General features: G+C 42.9%; 1 protein-coding gene across 5 annotated transcripts in view; it reads right to left on the bottom strand.

The window, feature by feature from the left end:
• The window catches only part of LOC112225088 (obscurin-like protein 1), a 71,460-nt gene that overhangs the window by 13,475 nt on the left and 35,512 nt on the right, over positions 1-22,473 (bottom strand). For 4 of the 5 annotated variants that reach the window (XM_024388713.2, XM_024388716.2, XM_024388715.2 and 1 more), the window contains 4 exons: positions 21,491-21,757; positions 19,653-19,919; positions 9,021-9,133; positions 3,989-4,142 (listed from right to left, as the gene is read on the bottom strand). In XM_024388713.2, the coding sequence (XP_024244481.1) occupies positions 3,989-4,142; positions 9,021-9,133; positions 19,653-19,919; positions 21,491-21,757 (801 nt within the window). The remainder of the gene's footprint in view (positions 1-3,988; positions 4,143-9,020; positions 9,134-19,652; positions 19,920-21,490; positions 21,758-22,473) is intronic. The other variant, XR_006080028.1, reaches the window with a different exon arrangement.

The following is a 22,473-nucleotide window of genomic DNA, read 5'->3' as shown; positions in this document are numbered from 1 at the left end:
CCGGTGCTCCTGCTCGGCAAGCGGAATGGTGCACCTCCCCCTTGTATCCACACTATGGATAAAGGTTGACTACAGCTGGCAGGTGTAGGACAACTGGTGCTACAACACTAAAGGGATGGAACCACCACCTTCACTCAAGACCCCACTCTACAGTCCTGGGCTGGTTGTGCCTGGTCCCCCCTGGCGCTCCTGCTCGGCAAGCAGAGTGCCCCTCCCCCCGGTCTCTGCACAGCTTGAAGGTGTCAGATCGACCATGCGGATTCATAATCCAAAACATAACCTGGCCAGACTCTTGGGTGTTGTGCACCTGGGGGCCTGGACATAGTCAGTCCCAGCATCGTTCCATTGCACCGAACGGAACCTCCACCAAACGGAACCTCCACTAAACGGAACCACTGCTTTACAGATAGAAAGGCAACTGCAACGGGCAGGTGTTGAATAACAAGTGCTACAACAACATACAGGAGATGGAACCACCATCTTTACTCAAGACCCCACTAACACAGAATCCTCCACTCTACGGCTACAAGGTGGACCAGAACGGACAGGTGTGGGACAATGGGTGCTGGTGCAACAACACAAAAGGGATGGAATCACCACCTTGTGACTAAGACGGGCAGGTGGCCAACACTCAACAACGCAATGGAACTACCACCCTTACCCTAGCCGAAGGAGTGGCTACTATGAATGGGTGACCAACACTCGACAACGGCTGGACACACAGCCCAACAGGAGAACCAACTACGACACATGGTGGGTCAACACAGGGTGTTAAACACAACAATGGAGGTGTCTATGGTGGATTTCAGTGGTTGGATGATAACAACAGGGAAAGAGGTTAGAGGTGGTGATTTGGAACCTGAGCTCATTAGACACCTTTCATTGGAATGGGGCCACACACACACACACAAAACATACAAAACATACAACAGAACCTCAACACTTCACCAAGAGGACAAAACCATGAGGACCCATCCAGGTAAGTATTGTTCGAACAAGTGTGCCCACCCCAGGTAAGTATCTTCTTAGCATTGGTGGCACACTGAACGAACAGATGACTCACAGGTAGCGACCATTCACCAAACAGAGGACAAGGTGCACAGCTATGGAGATCCCATGGGACCACAAAACACCTCACAGAGGCTGCCCCCTGGGCTAGTTAGAACCCCACAAGGTCTGACTACTGCCTCCAACACTTATGGAGTCTGTCGCTAACCCACACTATGGGTTGGAACCAAAAGAACACAGGAGGAGTACATCGGAACCCAAATTAGAAGACATTGTGAGGTTGCTGAACACCGAACAGAGGCTTCCCCTTGGGCTGGTTAGAACTCCACAAGGGTGGACCACTGCCTCCAACAGGTCCTGAGCCTGTCGCTACCTCACAACGGGAGCAGGAGTACATCACTCCCAAATCTCTATAGAGAGACCAATAGGAAAATGGAGGTCAAGGCACCCAACTTAGAAGGCCCCCTGTTTCAGAGCGGGGCAGCCAGGGACAGTGGGGAGGCAACAGTCTCCGACACATACCCGATGCCTCTGAAAGCGCACTGCCAACCGTATGGGGTTACGCCTCCTTCCCCTCATCTTCCAGCAGACACCCTATGGTTGGCAGGCACGGAGCAGACGGCACCGGTGTCCGGTGTCAAATGGCACCGGACACGACACTGGACACGACACGGAGGCAGGAGATCACAATGGAGGATAAACTACCGACTAATGATCCAAAACACAGTAGGGCCGAGTCGGTAGCCACCTTCTTTTTCCACCCCAGTGTCAAGGCCCTGCCAAGACACTGCTCATCAGATCTTGACATTACCTGGAGGAGATCAACAACCACCTCTAGGGAGAGCCGTTGTCACCAGGATACCAGCGGAAGGCGAGGGAGATGATCGATGGACTGTCAGTGGCTTCGTCGGAGTGGCTGTGGCATAGTTACAGGAGCAGCTCTGTCCCGCCTCTCACCTGGGCGTTGACAGAAAGTAAGGCGGAGGACGGGGAGTCTGATGGAGCGAGGGCGACACACGGGCATTGGCGGCAACAATGGAAGCCTCATCGGAAGAGGAGGAGAGGAGTCCATCTCCACACTCAAGGCAGAACAGATGCAACCTGGCGGAAACACCACTTGGCTGGAGCGCATGGAGAAAGGAGACTAGGGGCCACAAGGAGGACGTTGGGAGACACCACCTGAACAGACACGCAGACGCGGGAATAAAGAGAGAGCCCCTCAGACCGCACAACGAGGAGGAAACAGGACCGGCAAGACCAATAGGCCGACACCACCATCCCCAGAACACCCAAGACCCGGCCAAACCCAATCCCGGGTGGCACAGGGAGGGCGTCCGATGAGGAACACGACACAGTCTGACCTCGGCCCAGACCATGCCCCGACCAGGGTGACTGGACACAAAAAGGCCCTCGGCCACACGCCAACCAGGGGGGCAGAAGACCCCATGGACATCAGTGAGGGACGGAAGGAGACAGAGAGCCATACCCCACGCAGAACGCCGACCGGACCGATCCGTCATACCCCAAACAAGGTGACACCGGGGTTTGGGAGGATGGTTGAGCTTCTGGCAGCCAAGGGGGATGGCCTCCCAATGTTCCAATGACCTCTCCGTCCGCCCCCCGGTGATCTTCTGACCATAACTGTCTCCCCTCTGCCCCTCATGGACCCCCTCGCCCATGGATCAAGAGGACCTTAACGTCCTGGACAATGCCATCTTCATGAACGCGGTGACAGAGCTCTGTGGACAGATACGAATGGACACACCAGAAAACAACTATTCACGGAACCTTCAGGGTGGGAACCACCCGACACTGACCTGCTGCAGAGTGTCGCGTCCCTCTCCCACCAGGGGCACGGAGCAACCTGCCCAAGGAGGACGTGACCGCCCTCAGGCAACTGGAGAGGAACGTGACGATCACCATCAATCCTGGACAGGGGTCAATACGTGAAGAAGGTGGAACGCCAACTCGGCTAGGAGGACAACTACCAGAGGCTCATAGGACACGGTGGCCTTCCTGGCCAAGGTTGGCACCAGCGACTTCCTATTCACCATGGATGTGGACTGCCTCTACTCCAACATCAAATTATTACAGGTTACAGAAAACGTCTACATTCTCATCTCTCATTTCATGATGGGCATGGACACGTAGGTCACATCATGGAGGGGGTTTTACGTAAGTCCAAAACGTGACCTGCATGGTTTAAAAAATGCGGGCCTGCTTACAACGCAGATATAAAATGGGAATGTCAGCTAACTGTTTTACTCCTCTCAAACTTAATATTTTAATAAAGCTTTGGTGATTAAGATTTATTTCCAAGTGGTCTCAAGAGCCAAAGTCTTTATCGACAATCTTAACTACTTCGCGATTGCATTGGGCAAAAAAAACTGAATTGAGAGGAGGGGAGGCTATGCTTGGTTTTAAATCAAATTTAAAAAAAAAATATTATTTAAAAAAAATATGTTTCTAAGTACAAGGTATACAGGCACCAAAAGCAGATTAGGGCAGTATGTTTCACGGCTGGATAGGTTGCATTTACGCTTTCAAAATTCATACCATAACCAACTGTGTTACCGCTAAAACCAGCATTTGGTTGGTCATAAATATCCCTGCCTGAAATTAGCTCTTTGGATCATATTTTTAAGGACACAAACATTTCCATCCCGCCCATCTGAGCACAAGCGAGCTGATATAAGACAGGTAAATTGCCGAACCTGGCGTTAGGGCTGGAAAATGCCAGTGCCCCAGATTGTACATGACGAAATTGTGTTTGACACTAGCTCCGCCTTAACGCCAGCCGAAAACAAAGCCCTAACACTGTAGTGTTGCCATACTTTAACACTGAAGTGTTAACATAAAGTACAGTATATCTGATCAAACCTAGAGGTGAGGCAATGAATGACTAGCAGGTTTTATTATAAGCTTAGTTAGTCATCAAAATATTGTTCATATGGGAGATTATTAAGGCGGCAGACAGTACCGTAGATCGCTATATTGCAGGATGTACTGGAGTCTCCAGCGTCACATGTGTATGTGCCAGAATCACTGACTTCACACTTCAGGATTTGGAAGTAGTGTTTTCTTCCCATAGCATAAATACGCAAATCCTTGCGTGGTTTCACCTCGATCCCATTCTGAAGATAAAACATTTTAATTGAGAAATAGTCATCATATCCACAGAAATCTGTCATATCATTTGAGTAAATGAATAATGTATAAGTAAACTGACCATTGTCAATGTTGTATTTTACAAACCTAGCTATTCATGGACTGCACTTCCCGTCATTGCCATTGTTATCAACGTTCTACAGATGCCGCAGCATATTGATGTACGACTGATGGTTAATGCTCAGTCTTTTTGAACGGTTGTTAATGACTGTTTGGTAAAAATTATACTATCGTGACCTGGAAATACAATGACATTGCTAAAGTTGACAAATAATTAGTAGGAAACAATTTTGACACCATTATGACGTAATCAAGTTTACTTTAGAGAGATGGCAATGTTGCCATGAGCTAGCAAAGTTTGTCAGAAATAGCTAGCAATACTAATGTTAGCTAGAGCCTCTACGGGACCGCTGTTCCTATACCGGGGCGGTTGTGTTAACGTGCGCTAACGTGATTAACATGACAGTTGTAAGTAACAGCAAGCTTTCCAGACGTCTTATACGGGCTGAAAGCTTAAATGATTGTTAATCTAACTACACTGTCCACTTTATAGTAGGTATTACAGTGAAAAATACCATGTTATTGTTTGAAGAGAGTGCACAACAACCACAAAAATGATTATGGCAACTGGTTTGATACATTCACCTCTGAAGGTAAATAATGTACTTACTACATTCAGTAATCTTGCTCTGATTTGTCTTCCTGAGGGTCCCAGAGATAAAACGTAGCATAGTTTGGTCTGATAAAATCTATTTTTATATTCAAATGTAGGAACTGGGTTCTACAGTTTGAACCCCTACAGTCTCTGGCTCCACACCCACCCATCCCGGCTATCTAGATGTGTGAAAGTTAGTGTATAAGTTAATGATCCATCATCTATGACATTCCTGGGAGGATGTAAACTTAAATGTTGTATTGCCATATCATTTTTGTATGTTCTCTGTGGTTATGTACTTGAAAATGTAGCTATTGACCAATTCGGCACATCTGGGCAGACTTGGTACAAAATATTGTCCAGTATTGTAATGCTTCACTGGATCAATATGAAACTGTGCACACACACTGCGCCTGAACTGCAATATTATATTATGGCCTTTCTCTTGCATTTCAAAGATGATGGAGAAAAAAAAGAAATAGAAAACACATGTTTTTTTTGTTTGTATTATCTTTTACCAGATCTAATGTATTGTATTCTCCTACATTACTTTTACATTTCCACAAACTGGTGTTTGTGGAAAAAAAGTGTTTCCTTTCAAATGGTATCAAGAATATGCATATCCTTGCTTCAGGTCCTGAGCTTCAGGCAGTTAGATTTGAGTATGTCATTTTAGGCAAGAATTGAAAAAAAGGGTACGATCCTTAAGAGGTTCTAACTAAAAATCTGCCGTTCTTCCCTCAATTTTAGCTAGCTAACTAAAGTTGTACTGCATCTAAAGTCAATCTGGCGACATCACAATGATTATGAAAGATTGTCCTACAAATTATTTTGAAAGCCATAGTCAATCAATCAACAATATAATAATACTCTTAGGAAAGGCTTTCATCTTAACTCACAATATTTTTATTTATTTAATTTTACTAGGCAAGTCAGTTAAGAACAAATTAATATTTTACAATAATGGCCGACCCCGACCAAACCCTACCCTAACCCGGGCGACGCTGGGCCAATTGTGCGCCGCCCTATGGGACTCCTGATCACGGCCAGTTGTTTTACATCGAACTAGGGTCTGTGGTGACGCCTCTAGCACTGAGATGCAGTGCCTTGAACCGATGCACAACTCGGGAGTGGATCTGTGGATACTATGCGGTTAGAAAGGTTAAAAATATATGTAAAACATCACAGCACAGTAAAATATATGGCACATGGAAACCAAACGAGGGTGGTCTACGGTGATAGGTGGGATGGGCTGAGAGTAGCTGAGGGGTGGGATTAAAGAGCTCATGGTCGGTAATGGTATTATTGAAAACACTACACATAATATAATGTATACCGGAGTATGTATACTGAACAAAAATATATATATGAAACATGTGTTGGTCCTATGTTTCATGAGCTGAAATAAAAGAGCCTAGAAATGTTCCATGCGCACAAAAGCTTATTTCTCTCAAATTATGTGCACAAATTTGTTTACAGCCGTGTTAGTGAGCATTTCTCATTTGCCAAGATAATCCATCCACCTGAATGGTGTGGTATATCAAGATGCTGATTAAACATCATGATCATTAAACAGGTGCACCTTGTGCTGAGGACAATAAAAGGCCACTCTAAAATGTGCAGTTTTGTCACGGAACACAATGCCACAAATGTCTCAAGTTTTGAGGGAGCGTGCAATTGAAATGCTGACTGCAGGAATGTTTACCAGAGATGTTGCCAGAGATTTTAATGTTCATTTCTCTATCCTTTACCACCTCCAAAGTTGTTTTAGAGAATTTGTCAGTACGTCCACCTGGCCTCACAACCTTAGACCATGAGTATGGCGTTGTGTGGGCGAGCGATTTGCTGATGTCAACGTTGTGAGCAGAGTGCCCCATGGTGACGGTGGGGTTATGGTATGGGCAGGCATAAGCTACGGACAACAAACGCAACTCATTTTATCGATGGCAATTTTAATGCACAAAAATAACATGATGAAATCCTAAGGCCTACTGTGAGGCCCATTTTATTTTAGCTATCTGTGACCAACTGTATTCTCAGTCATGCAAAATTCATAGATTAGGGCCGAATGAATTTATTTCAATTCACTGATTTCCTCATATGAACTGTAACTCTTTGAAATTGTTGCATGGTGCGTGAAATTTTTGTTCAGTATATTTATGTATGTACAGTGCATTTGGAAAGTATTCAGACCCCTTGATTTTTTTTGTTTTGTTTGTTAATTCAAAATAGTTTTTTTCTCATCAATCTACACACAATACCCAATAATGAAATGTTTACAAATATATTACAAATAAAATACTGAAATACTTTTTTACATAAGTATTTAGACCCTTTGCTATGAGACTCGATACCGAGCTCAGGTGCATCCTGTTTCCATTGATCATCCTTGAGATGTTTCTACAACTTGATTGGAGTCCACCTGTGGTAAATTCAATTAATTGAACATGACTTGGAAAGGCACACACCTGTTTATATAAGGTTTCACAGTTGACAGTGCATGTCAGGGCAAAAACCAAGCCATGAGGTCCAAGGAATTGCCTGTAGAGCTCCGAGACAGGATTGAGGCACAGATCTGGGGAAGGGTACCAAAAATGTCTGCAGCATTGAAGGTCCCCAAGAACAGTGGCTGCCATAATTCTTAAATGGAAGAAGTTTGGAACCACCAAGACTCATCCTAGAGCTGGCCACCTGGCCAAACTGAGCAATTGGGGAGAAGGGTGTTGGCCAGGAAGGTGACAAAGAACCCAATGGTCACTGTGACAGAGCTCTAGAGTTTCTCTGTGGGGATGGAAGAACCTTCAAGAAGGACAACCATCTCTGCAGCACTCCACCAATCAGGCCTTTATTGTAGAGTGGCCAGACGGAAGCCACTCCTCAGTAAGGCGCATGACAACCCGCTTGGAGTTTGCCAAAAGGCACCTAAAGACTCTCAGACCATGAGAAACAAGATTCTCTCGTCTGATGAAACCAACATTGAACTCTTTGGCCTGAATGCCAAGAGTCACGCCTGGAGGAAACCTGGCACCATCCCTACGCCGATGCATGGTGGGGGCAACATCATGGGGTGGGGATGTTATTCAGCGGCAGGGACTGGAAGAATAGTCAGATTCGAGGGAATGGTGAACGGAGCAAAGTACAGAGAGATCCTTGATGATAACATGCTCTAGAGCGCTCAGGACCTCAGACTAGGGCGAATGTTCACCTTCCAACAGAACAACAACCCTAAGCACCCAGCCAAGACAATGCAGGAGTGGCTTCAGGACAAGTTTCTGAATGTCCTTGAGTGGCCCAGCCAGAGTCCGGATTTGAACCTGAACATCAAACATCTTTGGAGAGTCCTGAAAATAGCTGTGCAGCAATGCTCCCCATCCATCCCGACAGAGCTTGAAAGGATCTGCAGTTAAGAAAGGGAGAAACTCCCTGAATACAGGTGTGCCAAGCTTGTAGCGTCAACACTTGAGGCTGTAATCGCTGCCAAAGTTGCTTCAAGAATGTACTTGAGTAAAGGGTCTGAATACTTATGTAAATGTGTTATGGTGGTATTGTTTGTAGATTGATGAGGGGAAAAAACTATTACATCCATTTTAGAAGAAGGCTGTAACGTACCAAAATGTGGAACAAGTCAAGAGGCCTTAATACTTTCCGGATGCACTGTATGTATGTATGTATGTATGTATGTATGTATGTATGTATGTATGTATGTATGTATGTATGTATGTATGTATGTATGTATGTATGTATGTATGTATGTATGTATGTATGTATGTGTATGTGTGTGTGTGTGTGTGTGTGTGTGTGTGTGTGTGTGTGTGTGTGTGTGTGTGTGTGTGTGTGTGTGTGTGTGTGTATGGATGTATGTATGTATGTCTATAAACTTAGTGTACATTAAGGACCACTGCTCTTTCAATGACATTGACTGACCAGATTAATAAACAATATATATACCTAATTTTGAAATGTCATCATGTTTCCAAGCCACAGTAATGCACTTTAGACTCAATCTTAATTAACCCCTAACTGAGTAGAATGCTCAGTCCCAAAACTACCGTTTAAAACAACATTGTGACGAAACGTACAACCCATGAATATGACTTCATGCGATGCATCATGCACCATAGTATTATTGAGTGGAAGGTTGCTAACAAAATAGTGTAATTATTGGGTGGAAAGGGTATGAATTGTTTACCTTCATCCATTTCACTTCAACATGAGGCCTTGATAGCTCACAATCCATTGATGCCACAGCTGCTTCTGGAAAGCGCAAGTCCTCCAGTTTTTTAATGACTGTCACTGGTGGCTCTGAGAACAAAATGAGAACAAAATCAAGGTGAGAGAAAGAGTAGAGATGAAACTGTATAATTAGTGTGAGTCTGAAATGAGTTTTAAAAGCTTTGTGTACTGTGACACTGCCTCGAGTGTGAGGTGACATGAGCACATACATATTTCACTGGCTTAAAGTTATAAAACCTTTGTATCTTTTCATTTTCATAATGTTTACGTAAAGTATCTGCCAGTTCTGACTGCATTATTTGGACTGGCAAAATCCAAGACTGGTCAAATCCATTTCTGTTGGGAAAAGTCTAAGTGTGATCCTTGGGACGTCCAACTCTGATGTCACCCCATTGAATTTGACATTTAAAATGTTTAAGGTAAGGGTTAAGGTTACGTTTAGGGTTAGGTAAGGGTTAAGGTTTGGGTAAATGTAAGGGTTAAAGTTAGGGTTCTGGTGGGGTCATCCCAAGGATTCCTCTTAGCAACTTAGCATATACCATTTATGTTGCACGTCCCTTTATTTAAAAGGGGATGTGAATGTGTCCCTTTAAGAAAAAGTAGCATTTGGGGAAATGTTTGGTGTACCTGGGGCTGAGAATTTATTGGCTTAAAAAGCTTCGAAATAGCCATTAATTAAGTCGATAAACTGCTCATATTTGTGGACTTTACTCACCCTTCAAAGGAGTAAGGTTTTTGTTGGCTTTGAGAATACCATTCCGAGGAAGTCTTTAGAAGGCCGGATTTCCCTTGCTACTGGGCAATTACACGGTAACAGATTGACGCCGAGACTCACTTTTAAACTTTTAAATGTATGCCAAGCAAAAACCATTGATTGCAAAGTTCAACAAACCATACACCTATATGCAGAAATCTACTTTTTACAATTACCACTGAACATTTTTGTAAAACACATTTACATTAGGAACAGTGCAGATGAAAATAAATACTCCAAACATAGCCTGGGACAGTAGTGGGATGCGATAGATCCCAAATTAATACAACCACAAGTATCAAAGAAACTGTTTTAAAGTAAGGAGCTTGACGCAACAGATGAGAAAGTTTATCAACATTTTAAGCTGAACGATTAGGCTATTTCTGTGCATCATTTTAAGAAGTTTTATGGCCAGTTTCATTGTGATACAAATTAAAGCATATATGATTACGGGGTAGGCTACATGAGGCGTGCAACTATGATTTGAAGAAGTCAACAAAAAAAAAAAGCATGTGATGTTTGCCTTAAGCTGGGCATCATTCAAGTGATAGGTTAATATTGTCACCCATCACACTATTCTCGATATAATCTTTACATATATTATTTAGTATATGTGTGCAATTTGTTTTGATTTAAAATGGACCATTATCATGCACCTGTCTCAGAACAGGGGCTGTGGGAAAAAAATACATGTCATCGATGCACGTTAATAGCAAATTTCCCATGGTTAATTTTCATGCCAGCCAGGCTTAATATTAGGAAAGTTGAGAAATAAATATAGTAGGCCTAGCATATAGAAAGCTGATGGGATCCTCCTCTTTTTAATAGAGGCAATCACTGTTTTCTCACGCAATTGCATATCCTACAGAAATGTTGCGCAACATGAGCTCATGGGCTATCATGAAGTGTTTGATTAGATTTTTGATCACATTTGCATTGATGTCAGAGTGATTAGAGGAACAATAGAGTGCGGGGTACCAGGCAGTTAGCAAGTTTTTCAGGCTACTAATGACAATCAGCAGCATCAGAGCTTGGAGAAGCCTAATCACCGTGACTAAAATGGTCACGTGGAATTTGACTGCCGTCATGTCTCGTGACCGCCGTTGTGGCAGTAATATGATAGACCGAGTCAAGACCCAGACCAGAAAAATTCGAGTCCAATTCAAAACCATGATTGTAATTTTGTCAAATCACCACCATAATAAGAGATCAAAATGTCCAGTATTTCTGTGTTCATATTTCAGAACAACATATGGATTCTTTAGACATTCAGATAGAATAAATGCATGCTGATGGAAAATAGAGACACGCTACAAATTATTACTAACCCAAACACAGTGGTGAACAATGGGCATTCTACGCCTTCAGAGAAGAGCTAAGGAATTATAAATAATAATAATAATTCTATTACTATTTTCAATGATGTTCTGATTTTAAGTCAACCATTGGCTAGGCCAACAGAAGCTAGATAATGGCATCTACCATTCAACTGTATTAGGGCAAAATGTTGTAGTGACAGTGGAATCAACGAATCACATTTTGACTTGGATGGGACCGTTTTTACAAAAACTGGCCAAAAACGGCCAACACCTTTGCTGATATTCAGGAGTTGATGCTGTTGGAGGACTTTAAAATCAACCTGCCTGATAGAATTGTCGTTCATTTAAATTAACAGAAAGTGGTGACATTGGCCCAGGCAGTGTTGGCAGATGAGTACACTTTGACACACAAGACTGTCTTTGGTGCGCCTCGTTTTGAAGGCCGAACGATTACGTCATCAGTGCCTCATTCGGGTCAATTTTCCTCCGACAACCCTAAGCCTTCACACAAGATCCATGACTGTTTTTACTGTCACTAAAAGGGTCACGTGATTGCGGACTGCCCGGTTTTGAAAAATAAACCGAAACAGTCCCTGTCACCATCCCCTAAATTGAAAAGCGTGGGTTTAGTCCAGTCTTTGGCAGTCATTGGCTTGTCTGCTGCTTTACCCTGGTTTCCTGAACCGTATTGTGGCTCGCATGTCATATTGCAGGGTATAGAGACAAAAACGAAAAGCGAAATCGCACCCCAATTACATGACATCCTTTTGTCTGCCACCCCCGAGAAGTTGATTGAATGTCAAAAGGGAGACACCAGTCTTCTCAAGTGTTTTGCTTTGGTAATTTCCATTGAGGAAGCTAAAACTAGGGAGACCGCCTACTTATGGAAGCAGGAGTTTTGATGCGTAAATGGGCAGCTCATAACACAGTTAGTGCCTGGAGTAAAGTGTGTCAAGTAGTTCTGACAACAGGTGCTGTCACTCGCCCATGACCAGGCGTGGTCCGGACATTTGGGGATCATGAAGACTTATAACCGAGTCCTTTGACGTTTGAAGTCTGACGTGGTCCAATTTTGTAAAACATGTCAAAGCGAATCAAACAGTTCCTGGTGCGCCGCTCTGCCCGATTCCTGTGGTGGGGGAACCATTTGAACGCATGATAATCGATTGTGTAGGTCCGTTGCCGAAAACCAGGTCAGGTAACCAGTACTTACGAACAATAATGTGCAGTGCTACTTGATACCCAGAGGCAATCCCTCTCTGTAATATAACGGATAAGACTGTGGTGAAGTTCTTTACGTTTGGACTCCCAAAAGTAATCCAAACTGATCAGGGAACCAACTTTATGTGAAAACTGTTCTCAAATGTGTTAAAACCTCTTGATCCTACTTGAGACGCAGACGTCCCAACTAGAGCTCTGGAAATGCAAATGCGCTACGCTAAACGCTAATAGTATTAGTTAAAACGCAAACGTTCATTAAAATACACATGCTTGGTATTGAATTAAAGCTACACTCGTTGTGAATCCAGGCACCAAGTCAGATTTTTAAAATGCTTTTCGGCGAAAGCATGAGAAGCTATTATCTGATAGCATGTAACACCCCAAAAGACCCGTAGGGGATGTAAACAAAAGAATTAGCATAGTCGGCGCTACACAAACCGCACAATAAAATATAAAACATTCATTACCTTTGACCATCTTCTTTGTTGGCACTCCTTGATGTCCCATAATCAATACTGGGTCTTTTTTTTCGATTAAATCGGTCCATATATAGCCTAGATATCGATCTATGAAGACTGTGTGATAAACGGAAAAAAATAGCGTTTCATAACGTAACGTCATTTTTAAAAGTTAAAAAGTCGACAATAAACTTTCACAAAACACTTCGAAATACCTTTCTAATGCAACTTTAGGTATTAGTACACGTTAATAAGCTATAAAAATCATCAGGAGGCGATGTAAATTCGATAGCTGGTCGTCTGGAAAAAATGTCCGGAAAAACACAGAGCCAATGCATCAAGTTGGTGGTCGGAGGGAATCGGTTCCCTTTGGTCGGATCTACCAAGAATCAAATCAGAATCAAATGAGAAGACTCTATACATCCTGTGGAAGCTGTAGGTACTGCAACCTCGGCCTCATTTAATACGGTTCACCTTTAACAATGGGTTGAAGTGGCGCATGGATATTTTTTTCCATCTCCAGTGATCAGATTTTCCTGCGCTTTTCGATGAAACAGACGTTCTGTTATAGTCACAGCCGTGATTTAACCAGTTTTAGAAACGTTAGAGTGTTTTCTATACACACATACTAATCATATGCATATACTATATTCCTGGCATGAGTAGCAGGACGCCAAAATGTTGCGCGATTTTTAACAGAATGTTCAAAAAAGTAGGGGGTCAGCTTAAGAGGTTGTATTTCCCATCATGTCTCCAGTCCGTATCATCCGGAGAGTCAAGGGGCCCTCAAACGCTGGCATCAGACGCTAAAGGCGATGCTACGCAAATATTGCATGGACACCAGTACCGATTGGGATGAGGGGGTGCCCTTTGTCCTATTTGCTATCAGGGAAACAATACAATAAGAGCCCTGGGGGTCAGCCCTGTTGACCTTGTGTTTGGACACAACCCACGAGGTCCGCTAAAAGTTTTGAAGGAGCATATCATATCTCCTACACCCAGTAGCACCCCTAAATGTGTTGGATTATGTCAGGAAGATGCGGGAGAGACTGCATGCCGCATGTGCGTTAGCCCAAAAGACTCTCTCATCATCTCAAAAACGCATGAAGTTATAACAAATTATAACAAAGAGGCTGTTGGCCGTTCTTTTGCACCAGGGGATCAAGTTTTAGTTTTTTTGCCAATCCCTGGCTCATCTCTGTCGGCACGTTTTTCTGGGCCATATCTTGTGGAAAAGAAACTCAGTGACACCAATTATGTGATAAAGACCCCAGATCCTAGGCGTTCTTCCCATGTGTGTCATCTTAAAATGCTGAAAGCATATTATAAGTGTGACTCTCCAGACAGCTCCTCAGGTAAGCTGGTCCAGCCCATCTCCAGTGTGGCTGTTGTGGTGCTGAAGCCTGGCTGGGACCTAGAGGAATATAAGGAGGACGGGTTGGAGTAACGTCATACGCTTATGTAATTCGGAGAAGCTGAAAAAGTTACCCTCTCAAATGGAACATTTGGATAAAGATCAAACTAATGATCTTATCCTATTGATAAATAGTTTTCTCAATGTGTTTCAGGACATTCCAGGTCGTACGTCCATCTTGGAACATGACGTTGAGGTGGGGAACGCTGCTCCTATACATCAGAATCCATACCGGGTTAACGCTGAGAAAAGGGAGGTAATGAAAAGTGAGGTAGCTTATTTATTACAGAATGACATGGCAAAACCCAGTAACAGCTCCTGGAGTTCCCCGTGTATTCTTGTTCCTAAGCCTGACGGTACGTCCCGCTTATGCATGGACTGTCGTCGCGTGAATGCCATTACAAAGTCTGATTCTTTTCCTCTACCTCACTTAGATGTCTGCATTGATAGAATTGGCTCTGCTGCTTAAGTTAGTAAGTTAGATTTGCTAAAAGGTTGACAGGTGCCTCTGACATCTCAGCTTTCGTTTTTTTTTTTTACCTTTATTTTACTAGGCAAGACAGTTAAGAACAAATTCTTATTTTCAATGACGGCCTAGGAACAGTGGGTTAACTGCCTGTTCAGGGGCAGAATGACAGATTTGTACCTTGTCAGCTCAGAGATTCGAACTTGCAACCTTTCGGTTACTAGTCCAACGCTCTAACCACTAGGCTACCCTGCCGGACACACGCCTGATAACTTAGCACAATACACTGTGATGCCCTTTGGAATGTGTAATGCCCCTGCTACTTTTCTGCGCCTAGTTAACATTGTGTTCGCGGATGTGCCAAATTGTACTGCTTACCTTGACGATGTGGTGATTCATTCGTCTATTTGGTCTGATCATCTCGCCACCTTTATGTATGTTTCAGTGGTTGGAGAATGCTTCTTTAACCCTCAATTTGGCCAAGTGTGAGTTTGGGAAGGCTTCTGTGACTTACTTAGGGAAGCAAGTGGGACTAGGTCAAGGGCGCCCAGTAACTGGCAAAGTGGAAGCAATTGTTGCTTTTCCTGCTCCCACAACTCACCGCCAGTTGCGCAGATTCCTGGGGATGGTAGGGTACTATCATACGTTCTGTAAGAATGTTTCGGTAGTAGCTCCCCTTACATCTCTGCTCAGTCCCAAAGTACCATTTAAGTGGTCCCAGGACTGTAACTATACTTTTGAGTCCGCCAAAGCGCTACTTTATAATGCCCCAGTGCTTGCCGCCCCAACTTTGACAAACTTTTTAAGTTGGTGGTAGACGCTAGTATAGTGGGGGTGGGTGCGGTTCTCTTGCAGGAAGATGAAGAGGGAGTGGATCGGCCCGTCAGTTTCTTCTCCCGTAAATTCAACTCATGTCAGTCAAGGTACTCCACAATTGAACAAAAGACGCTGGCTTTATTGCTAACCTTACAGTTTTTGCGAGGTATATATAGGGCTCCAGTGCCTTGCCTGTACTTGTCTTCACGGACCATAATCCTTTGGTGTTTTTGAAGCAAATGTACAATAAGAATCGCCGCCTTATGCGGTGGGCTCTGATTGTACAAGGATGCAATATACAGATTAACTATGTGAATGGTTCGGCGAATGTGATCGCCGAAGCATTATCACGGGTTTAGTAACTGGGGATGCGTGTTGGTTTTTGATACGGTTTTGGGGTGGGCGTGTGACGTTCCCCAGTTTCTGTGTTGTGGGTTTGTGTATGTATGTGTGTATTTCAGGAAATGGCTTCCTGGATTCCCTCAAGCAACTGCTTGGTCGGCCCCATTGCAGATTGGATCCCGCCCTCTCGTTAGGGGATACAGCTGTCGGAAATTACCGACTCCTGCGACAGCTTGAAAAGCCAGTGTTCCTTTGTTAGGAGATAGAGCTTCTTGGATGTCCTGTGTGGTTGTTGCGCAGAGACAGGTTTTGTTAAGTATTTTGTAGCCGCTACTTCTGAGGTATGTGTGTGCCAATAGGAATCAGTGTTTTTGATTATTGAAATTGTTCACTTTAAGTTTGTTTTATTTTGATTTTGTTCCTGGGGGGAAGGGGAAGACAACTTGGGAGTGCTTAGACAAGAGGCCTACCCGTAGTATGTACTCTGTCTATGCACACAAGGTAAGACCTGGTCGGACCACCCCCCCCCCCTGTATTTTGGTTATCGCGCCAGGTGGTGTTAAGGTAGGCAGGTAAGGTAGGAGAGACAGGACCTCTATACCAGGCGGTGTCAGAGGAAGGCTGTAAAAATTGTCAAGGACTCCAGCCACCCTAGTCATAGACTGTTCTCTCTGCTACCACATGGCAAGCGGTACCAGAGCGCCAATTCTAGGTCAAAAAGGCTTCTTAACAGCTTCTACCCCCAAGCCATAAGACTCCTGAACAGCTAATAAAATGGCAACCGAGACTATTTGCATTGTCCCCTCCCCCTCTTTTACGCTGCTGATACTCTGTTTATTATCTATGCATAGTCACTTTAACTCTACCTACATGTACATATTACCTTGACTAACCTGTGCCCCCACACATTGACTCTGTACCGTTACCCCCTATATATAGCCTCGCTACTGTTATTTTACTGCTGCTCTTTAATTATTTGTTATTTAAATTTGTTACTTAACACTTGTTGTTTTAATTGCATTGTTGGGTAAGGGCTTGTAAGTAAGCATTTCACTGTAAGGTACCTTTTGTATTCGGCGCATGTGACAAATAAAATTTGATTTGATTATGGTTGCTGTCCTTTCAGAATCACGAACCTGTCACACACACTGAAGGCCTATAGGTTTGCCACTGTGCAAAATTACCTGTAATAGATATAAAAGCTGATATTAATGTTTCAAGAAAGGAGTATATATATTTGGCCTGGTGAAGTGGTTTTATGTGCTGAATGAATGGAAGGTGATAATTATGAGTTTTTTTCACTCATCTCGGCTGGTCGGGAAGAAATTAGGAGGCCTCACTGTCCGAGACCGAGTACAACTTTATCCTACACAACACCAAGACAAATCCAGTCTTGAGTACTACAATACTGGTATGAGTTTTTATTTTATTTATTTAATCTTTATTTAACTAGGCAAGTAAGTTAAGAAGAACAAATTCTTATTTACATTGACGGCCTACCCCAGCCAAACCCTAACCCAGACATCACTGGTCCAATTGTGCACCACCATTTGTGATACAGCCTGGAATTGAACCAGGGTCTGTAGTGATGCCTCTATCACTGAGATGCACTGACTTAGACTGCTGCGCCAGTCAGGAGCCCCTGAGTTAACAGAATATGAACTTTTAACAGTGAGATTTTCACTGGACAGTTACTTAAATTTCACTTTGCTTTTGTTGCTCTCATACTGAAAGTATTTCCTCAAACCTTTAAATTGTAACTTATTTGTTTGAGTTCCAAGCTGATTCATACAGTGCTGTTTTACCAGTATGAATCATTTGAAAAGTGAAAGTGCTCTCCCGTTAACTTAAAATCTCAACTACAATGTCCTCTGACAGTAATTACCCTTTTGTGACTAGGGGGCTGTATTTTAATTTTTGGATAAAAACCGTTCCCGTTTTAAACTGGATATTTTGTCACGACAAGATGCTCGACTATGCATATAATTGACAGCTTTGGATAGAAAACACTCTAACGTTTCCAAAACTGCAAAGATATTGTCTGTGAGTGCAACAGAACTGACGTTACAGGCGAAACCCAGATAAAAATCCAATCAGGAAGTGCCCCATATTTTGAAAGCGCTGCATGGTAGTAATTTATTTAACTTTGTCTCCTCGGTAAGAAAAGCACCACTTATTTTTTAAATTAGGAATCCAATGTGCCATTTGTTTATTTCTGTGTTTACGTGACTAATGCTACTACTTTTTGGAAAATGTGTTGACTCCTTATATGGCTGTGAATGGGCTACGAATGAGCTTACGCTTTCTACGTATTCCCCAAGGTGTCTACAGCATTGTGACGTCTTTTTACGCATTTATGTTGAAGAATAGCCGTAAGGGACCACATTGAGAAAGTGGTCACATGATGGCTCCCGCAGAAAATATTGCGTAAAGTACAGAGGTAGCCATTATTCCAATCGCTTCTAATGAGAAACCAATTGTCCCGGTGGATATATTATCAAATAGATATGTGAAAAACACCTTGAGGATTGATTATAAACAACGTTTGCCATGTTTCTGTTGATATTATGGAGCTAATTTGGAAAAAAGTTTGGCGTTGTAGTGACCTCATTTCCGGTCGATTTCTCAGCCAAACGTGAAGAACAAACGGAGCTATTTTGTCTACAAAAATAATATTTTGGGAAAAAATGAATATTTGCTATCTAACTGGGAGTCTCGTGAGTGAAAACATCCGCAGTTCTTCAAAAGTAAATTATTTAATTTGATTGCTTTTCTTATTTTCGTGAAAATGTTGCCTGCTGCTAGCAGGGCATAATGCTATGCTAGGCTATGATAAACTTACACAAATGCTTGTCTAGCTTTGGCTGTAAAGCATATTTTGAAAATCTGAGATGACAGGGTGATTAACAAAAGGCTAATATATTTCATTGGTGATTTTCATGAATAGGAATATTTTCTAGGGATATTTATGTCCGATGCGTTATACAAATTAGTGTCAGGCGATGATTACGCTCCCGCATGCGGGATGGGGAGTTAGTAGAGGTTCAAGCCAAACTGAATGCCTGACACAAATTTGGGAGCACTATACTTACAGTACACACGCTCTGCACCACGACATCATCAGTACAATAGCCTGTGTTTTAGTGTTAAGACGTGTTTGGTATGGCAACTGAATTATTTACTGGGATGACATTTTATTCCAATTGGATGGGACGTATTGAGTGACGCTGTATAAGGGAGAGATTACTTTACAGTGTGAGGTTAAGTTAGGGAGTGACTGAGAAGAATAAGTAACCTACTTGCGATGTATAGTACGTGGCTATTTTGTATTTGTAACATGAGGCGCAGTAAGAACGGTAGCAGAGCAGTCACTCCATTTCTTTATCATGCCGTCACTTATTCTAACATTGACAAAAACAAACTTGTCATTAAGCCTTACAAGCCCTGGCTGGCAGACCCCAGTGGAGTAGACAACACGAGAATTCAGGCTTTCCTAGAATTGTATATGACACCTCGGCATCAAAAGCTTAGGTGTCAAATACATATTCTCATTCTGTATTGCATACACACCTTCACACTGCTTGTAACACTACTATATAAAGCTGTTGTCTGTAAATCTTTTGCGATAATTGCATTTGATGTAGAAAAAGCGTAGTGGCATAAAATATTGTTATTTTGAGAACCGATGCTGAATCAGAAAGACACTGCTGTTTGTGTACACTGAATGTGGCTAGGCTGCCCACTCTGACAGCAAACTAGTGTACTGTTGCTGTCTGACCATCTATGTCCGTGCCCTACCTTTAACAATGAGCCTTGCAGATGATTTCACATTTTCCGCAGATAACACAAATGTGCCTGTGTCGTCCAAGGTGAGGTTGGTGATGGTGAGGCTGTGGACACACCCTTTGGCACTCATGCGCCAGTGGTTGTTGGGCTTTAGCTGGTTCCCATCTTTTAGCCAAGTGGCTTCTACATTGCTGTGAGACAGCTCCACCTCGAAGGATGCTGTTTCACGTTGAATGGTTTGGATGTCAGTGAGTCCTCTCCGAATTGTAATTTTTCTGGCTGAATGGAGAAAATCGTATTGTAGCCAAAAGCAATATTAACAACAATAATCACTTAATTAGTAAGTTAATCATATAAATCATGTAAATCATCTATAACAGGGGTAGGCAACACTTGTCCTGGAGTGCCTCAGGCACTCACTGAACTGATCAGTTAGCTCAGTTGGTCAGGTGTGGTGTCTAGTTGGAATAAAATCCAGCAGTACCTGTGATACTCCAGGAACAGGGTTGCCTACCCCTGATCAATAATTAAATCAACAGATTTACATGTTGCATGTTTGACAGGGACAAACAAAGAAATCATGTGTATGATGCCATTTTTATATCAGCAGTCGCTTTTACCGTAGCACTGCCTAGACCAAAAAGAGCAAGCAGAAGCAGAAGCAGTGGCACATTGGCTAGGAAAAACTCTAGAAGGAAGAAACCTAGAGAGGAACTTGGCAAAAAGGGACTCGATATATACCTTTTTTTTTATATATGGTTTTAACTTCCCTTATAGAAGTGTTTTATTCAATCATCTGTTATTTCATGTATTTAATCTCTAGAAGCATTCAATACAATATGATCCCTCTGCAAGTACTACAAATACCAAATCCAAAGGCTATTTCTTAGCATTTATTTTCATGTTTCTTCCATTTTCATATAGAACGTCACTATAACAGAAGTCATGTTACACTATGTGTGATAGACAGACAAATAAAACATGTAGCCAGTTGGAATGAAAGAAGCAAGTCTTTTTATCATTCAAAAACAGTACTTTACACCAAAGCCTGTTTCAAATCTGCCAACATTTTTACTTATTCTAACACAGATATGCATTCCCCAAGGAGAAGAAGCATTCATTTCTTAGACTTGATGACAACAAACTCGATTTTGAAGGCCAGTGCATAAATTTAGATGCAATGAGAGGAGATCCAAATTCATAAGCGGTGCCAACAGCAGCCGAAGTCCAGACTTACCCCTTCCCAACCAAGCTGCTGCTGAAAAGACAAGCTCTATCTCACCCGCACCTCACAGCACTAACTCACCCACAAAACAAGTAAGAAGAAAAGAGCTACAGTACATCTTAACTATTAGACCCTTTGGGGTTAAAGCAGCCCTTAGACATAGCTCGACTCTGCAATAGTAAGCAAAGAGAACGCTCTCAGAGAGCTGTGCTTGTGTGAATGTAATCCTAGTGCTCGTCTGATAACATCTATATCTTCAGTGCCAAGCAAAAGGGGCTTAAATAGTTCCTGACAAGTACTTCCTTATAGCCTCCAATCTGATTCCCCTTTGACACACTCAATGAAATCATTATGGCTCCAGTGATCCTGTGTCAATACACAAATCTGCTCCCTGAGAACCAGAGGGTGGGCTAGCGGTCTGTCTGTGCGTCACCTGTTTGCAGCCATCACCATGGAGGAACAAGTGCCACCCCGGTCCCATTCGTTCAAATTACTCTTACTCAGTTATTGACGTTGCTCCAAAAGCAACAACGGCAACAACAGGGGCAGCGTGCGAAAGCGATGTTGCCGGCAACGGAGGTAAACAAACAACAACAGCGCATAGTGACAAGACGTGCACACTCACGTTCCACGATGAGTTGGGCTTGCGTGCGGTCGTGGAGAGTTTCGCAACTGTAGGTGCCCCGGTCAGAAAGGGCGAGCTTGTGGATGGTGAGGCTCCGTCGCCGGCACTTTTGCTTCAGGGTGAACTTTGGCCCCGGGTGGATGACTACACCCTGCCTCATCCATTGCACCTCTCCAGAGTCGAGACCCACCTCCACCTCCAGGGTAGCCTCCCCGAATTGCTCAGCCACAACGGGCACCATGTTTTTGGTGAACAACACTTGTTGTTCTGAACAGATATACCCACAATTACTGTGTGTGTGTGTGTGTGTGTGTGTAAAGCAACTGGTATCACACAAGTATTATATTTGAACTCTAATTGACATTAAACTACATATCCAGACTGCCATACACAAAGTGAAAAAAGAGCGCTTTGTAAGCTACATTATAACTATATAAAGATTCTAATAAAATTATATGATAAACAAACAAAAATGTAGCACAAGTTCTGTTAAGGAGAGGCGATTCAATCATCTTAATAGTCCTGATTTCCTAAGTGTTGTGGCATGTCTCCGGCACCATTTGTCTCTGTCAGTTACCCCAGGAATTCTAACAGGAGACGCTGCTAAGCGCTAGCCGTCAAAGGCGCCCCTTCAACAATTTGATCTTGCCTGAAGAGGTCATTATTTATTGAAAATATGTTGTGTCATTAAGGAGGGAAGGGGAGGCAAGGATGATGAAAGTCATTTTTGCCAAAGCTTACTTAAAAATGACTTCAAGGAATCAACAGTTGTATAAAGTTATTGCAAATGTGGAATGACGATTACAATGAAATGTCTCTAAAACATTGACATACACTGTTGTTCAATGGTCTCAACAGCGCAACTATGAGAATCAAGGGAAATTAATACAATTAATAAAAGGTTTGGGGGGAAATTTCAATTTCCTAATTAATCAGGGAAAATAACATCTTCTCAAACTGTAACTATATAATCATAAGAGCAC

This window comes from Oncorhynchus tshawytscha, linkage group LG26, assembly GCF_018296145.1.
Source record: "Oncorhynchus tshawytscha isolate Ot180627B linkage group LG26, Otsh_v2.0, whole genome shotgun sequence".
Lineage (NCBI taxonomy): Eukaryota > Metazoa > Chordata > Actinopteri > Salmoniformes > Salmonidae > Oncorhynchus > Oncorhynchus tshawytscha.
This window is presented reverse-complemented; position numbering and strand designations above follow the sequence as displayed.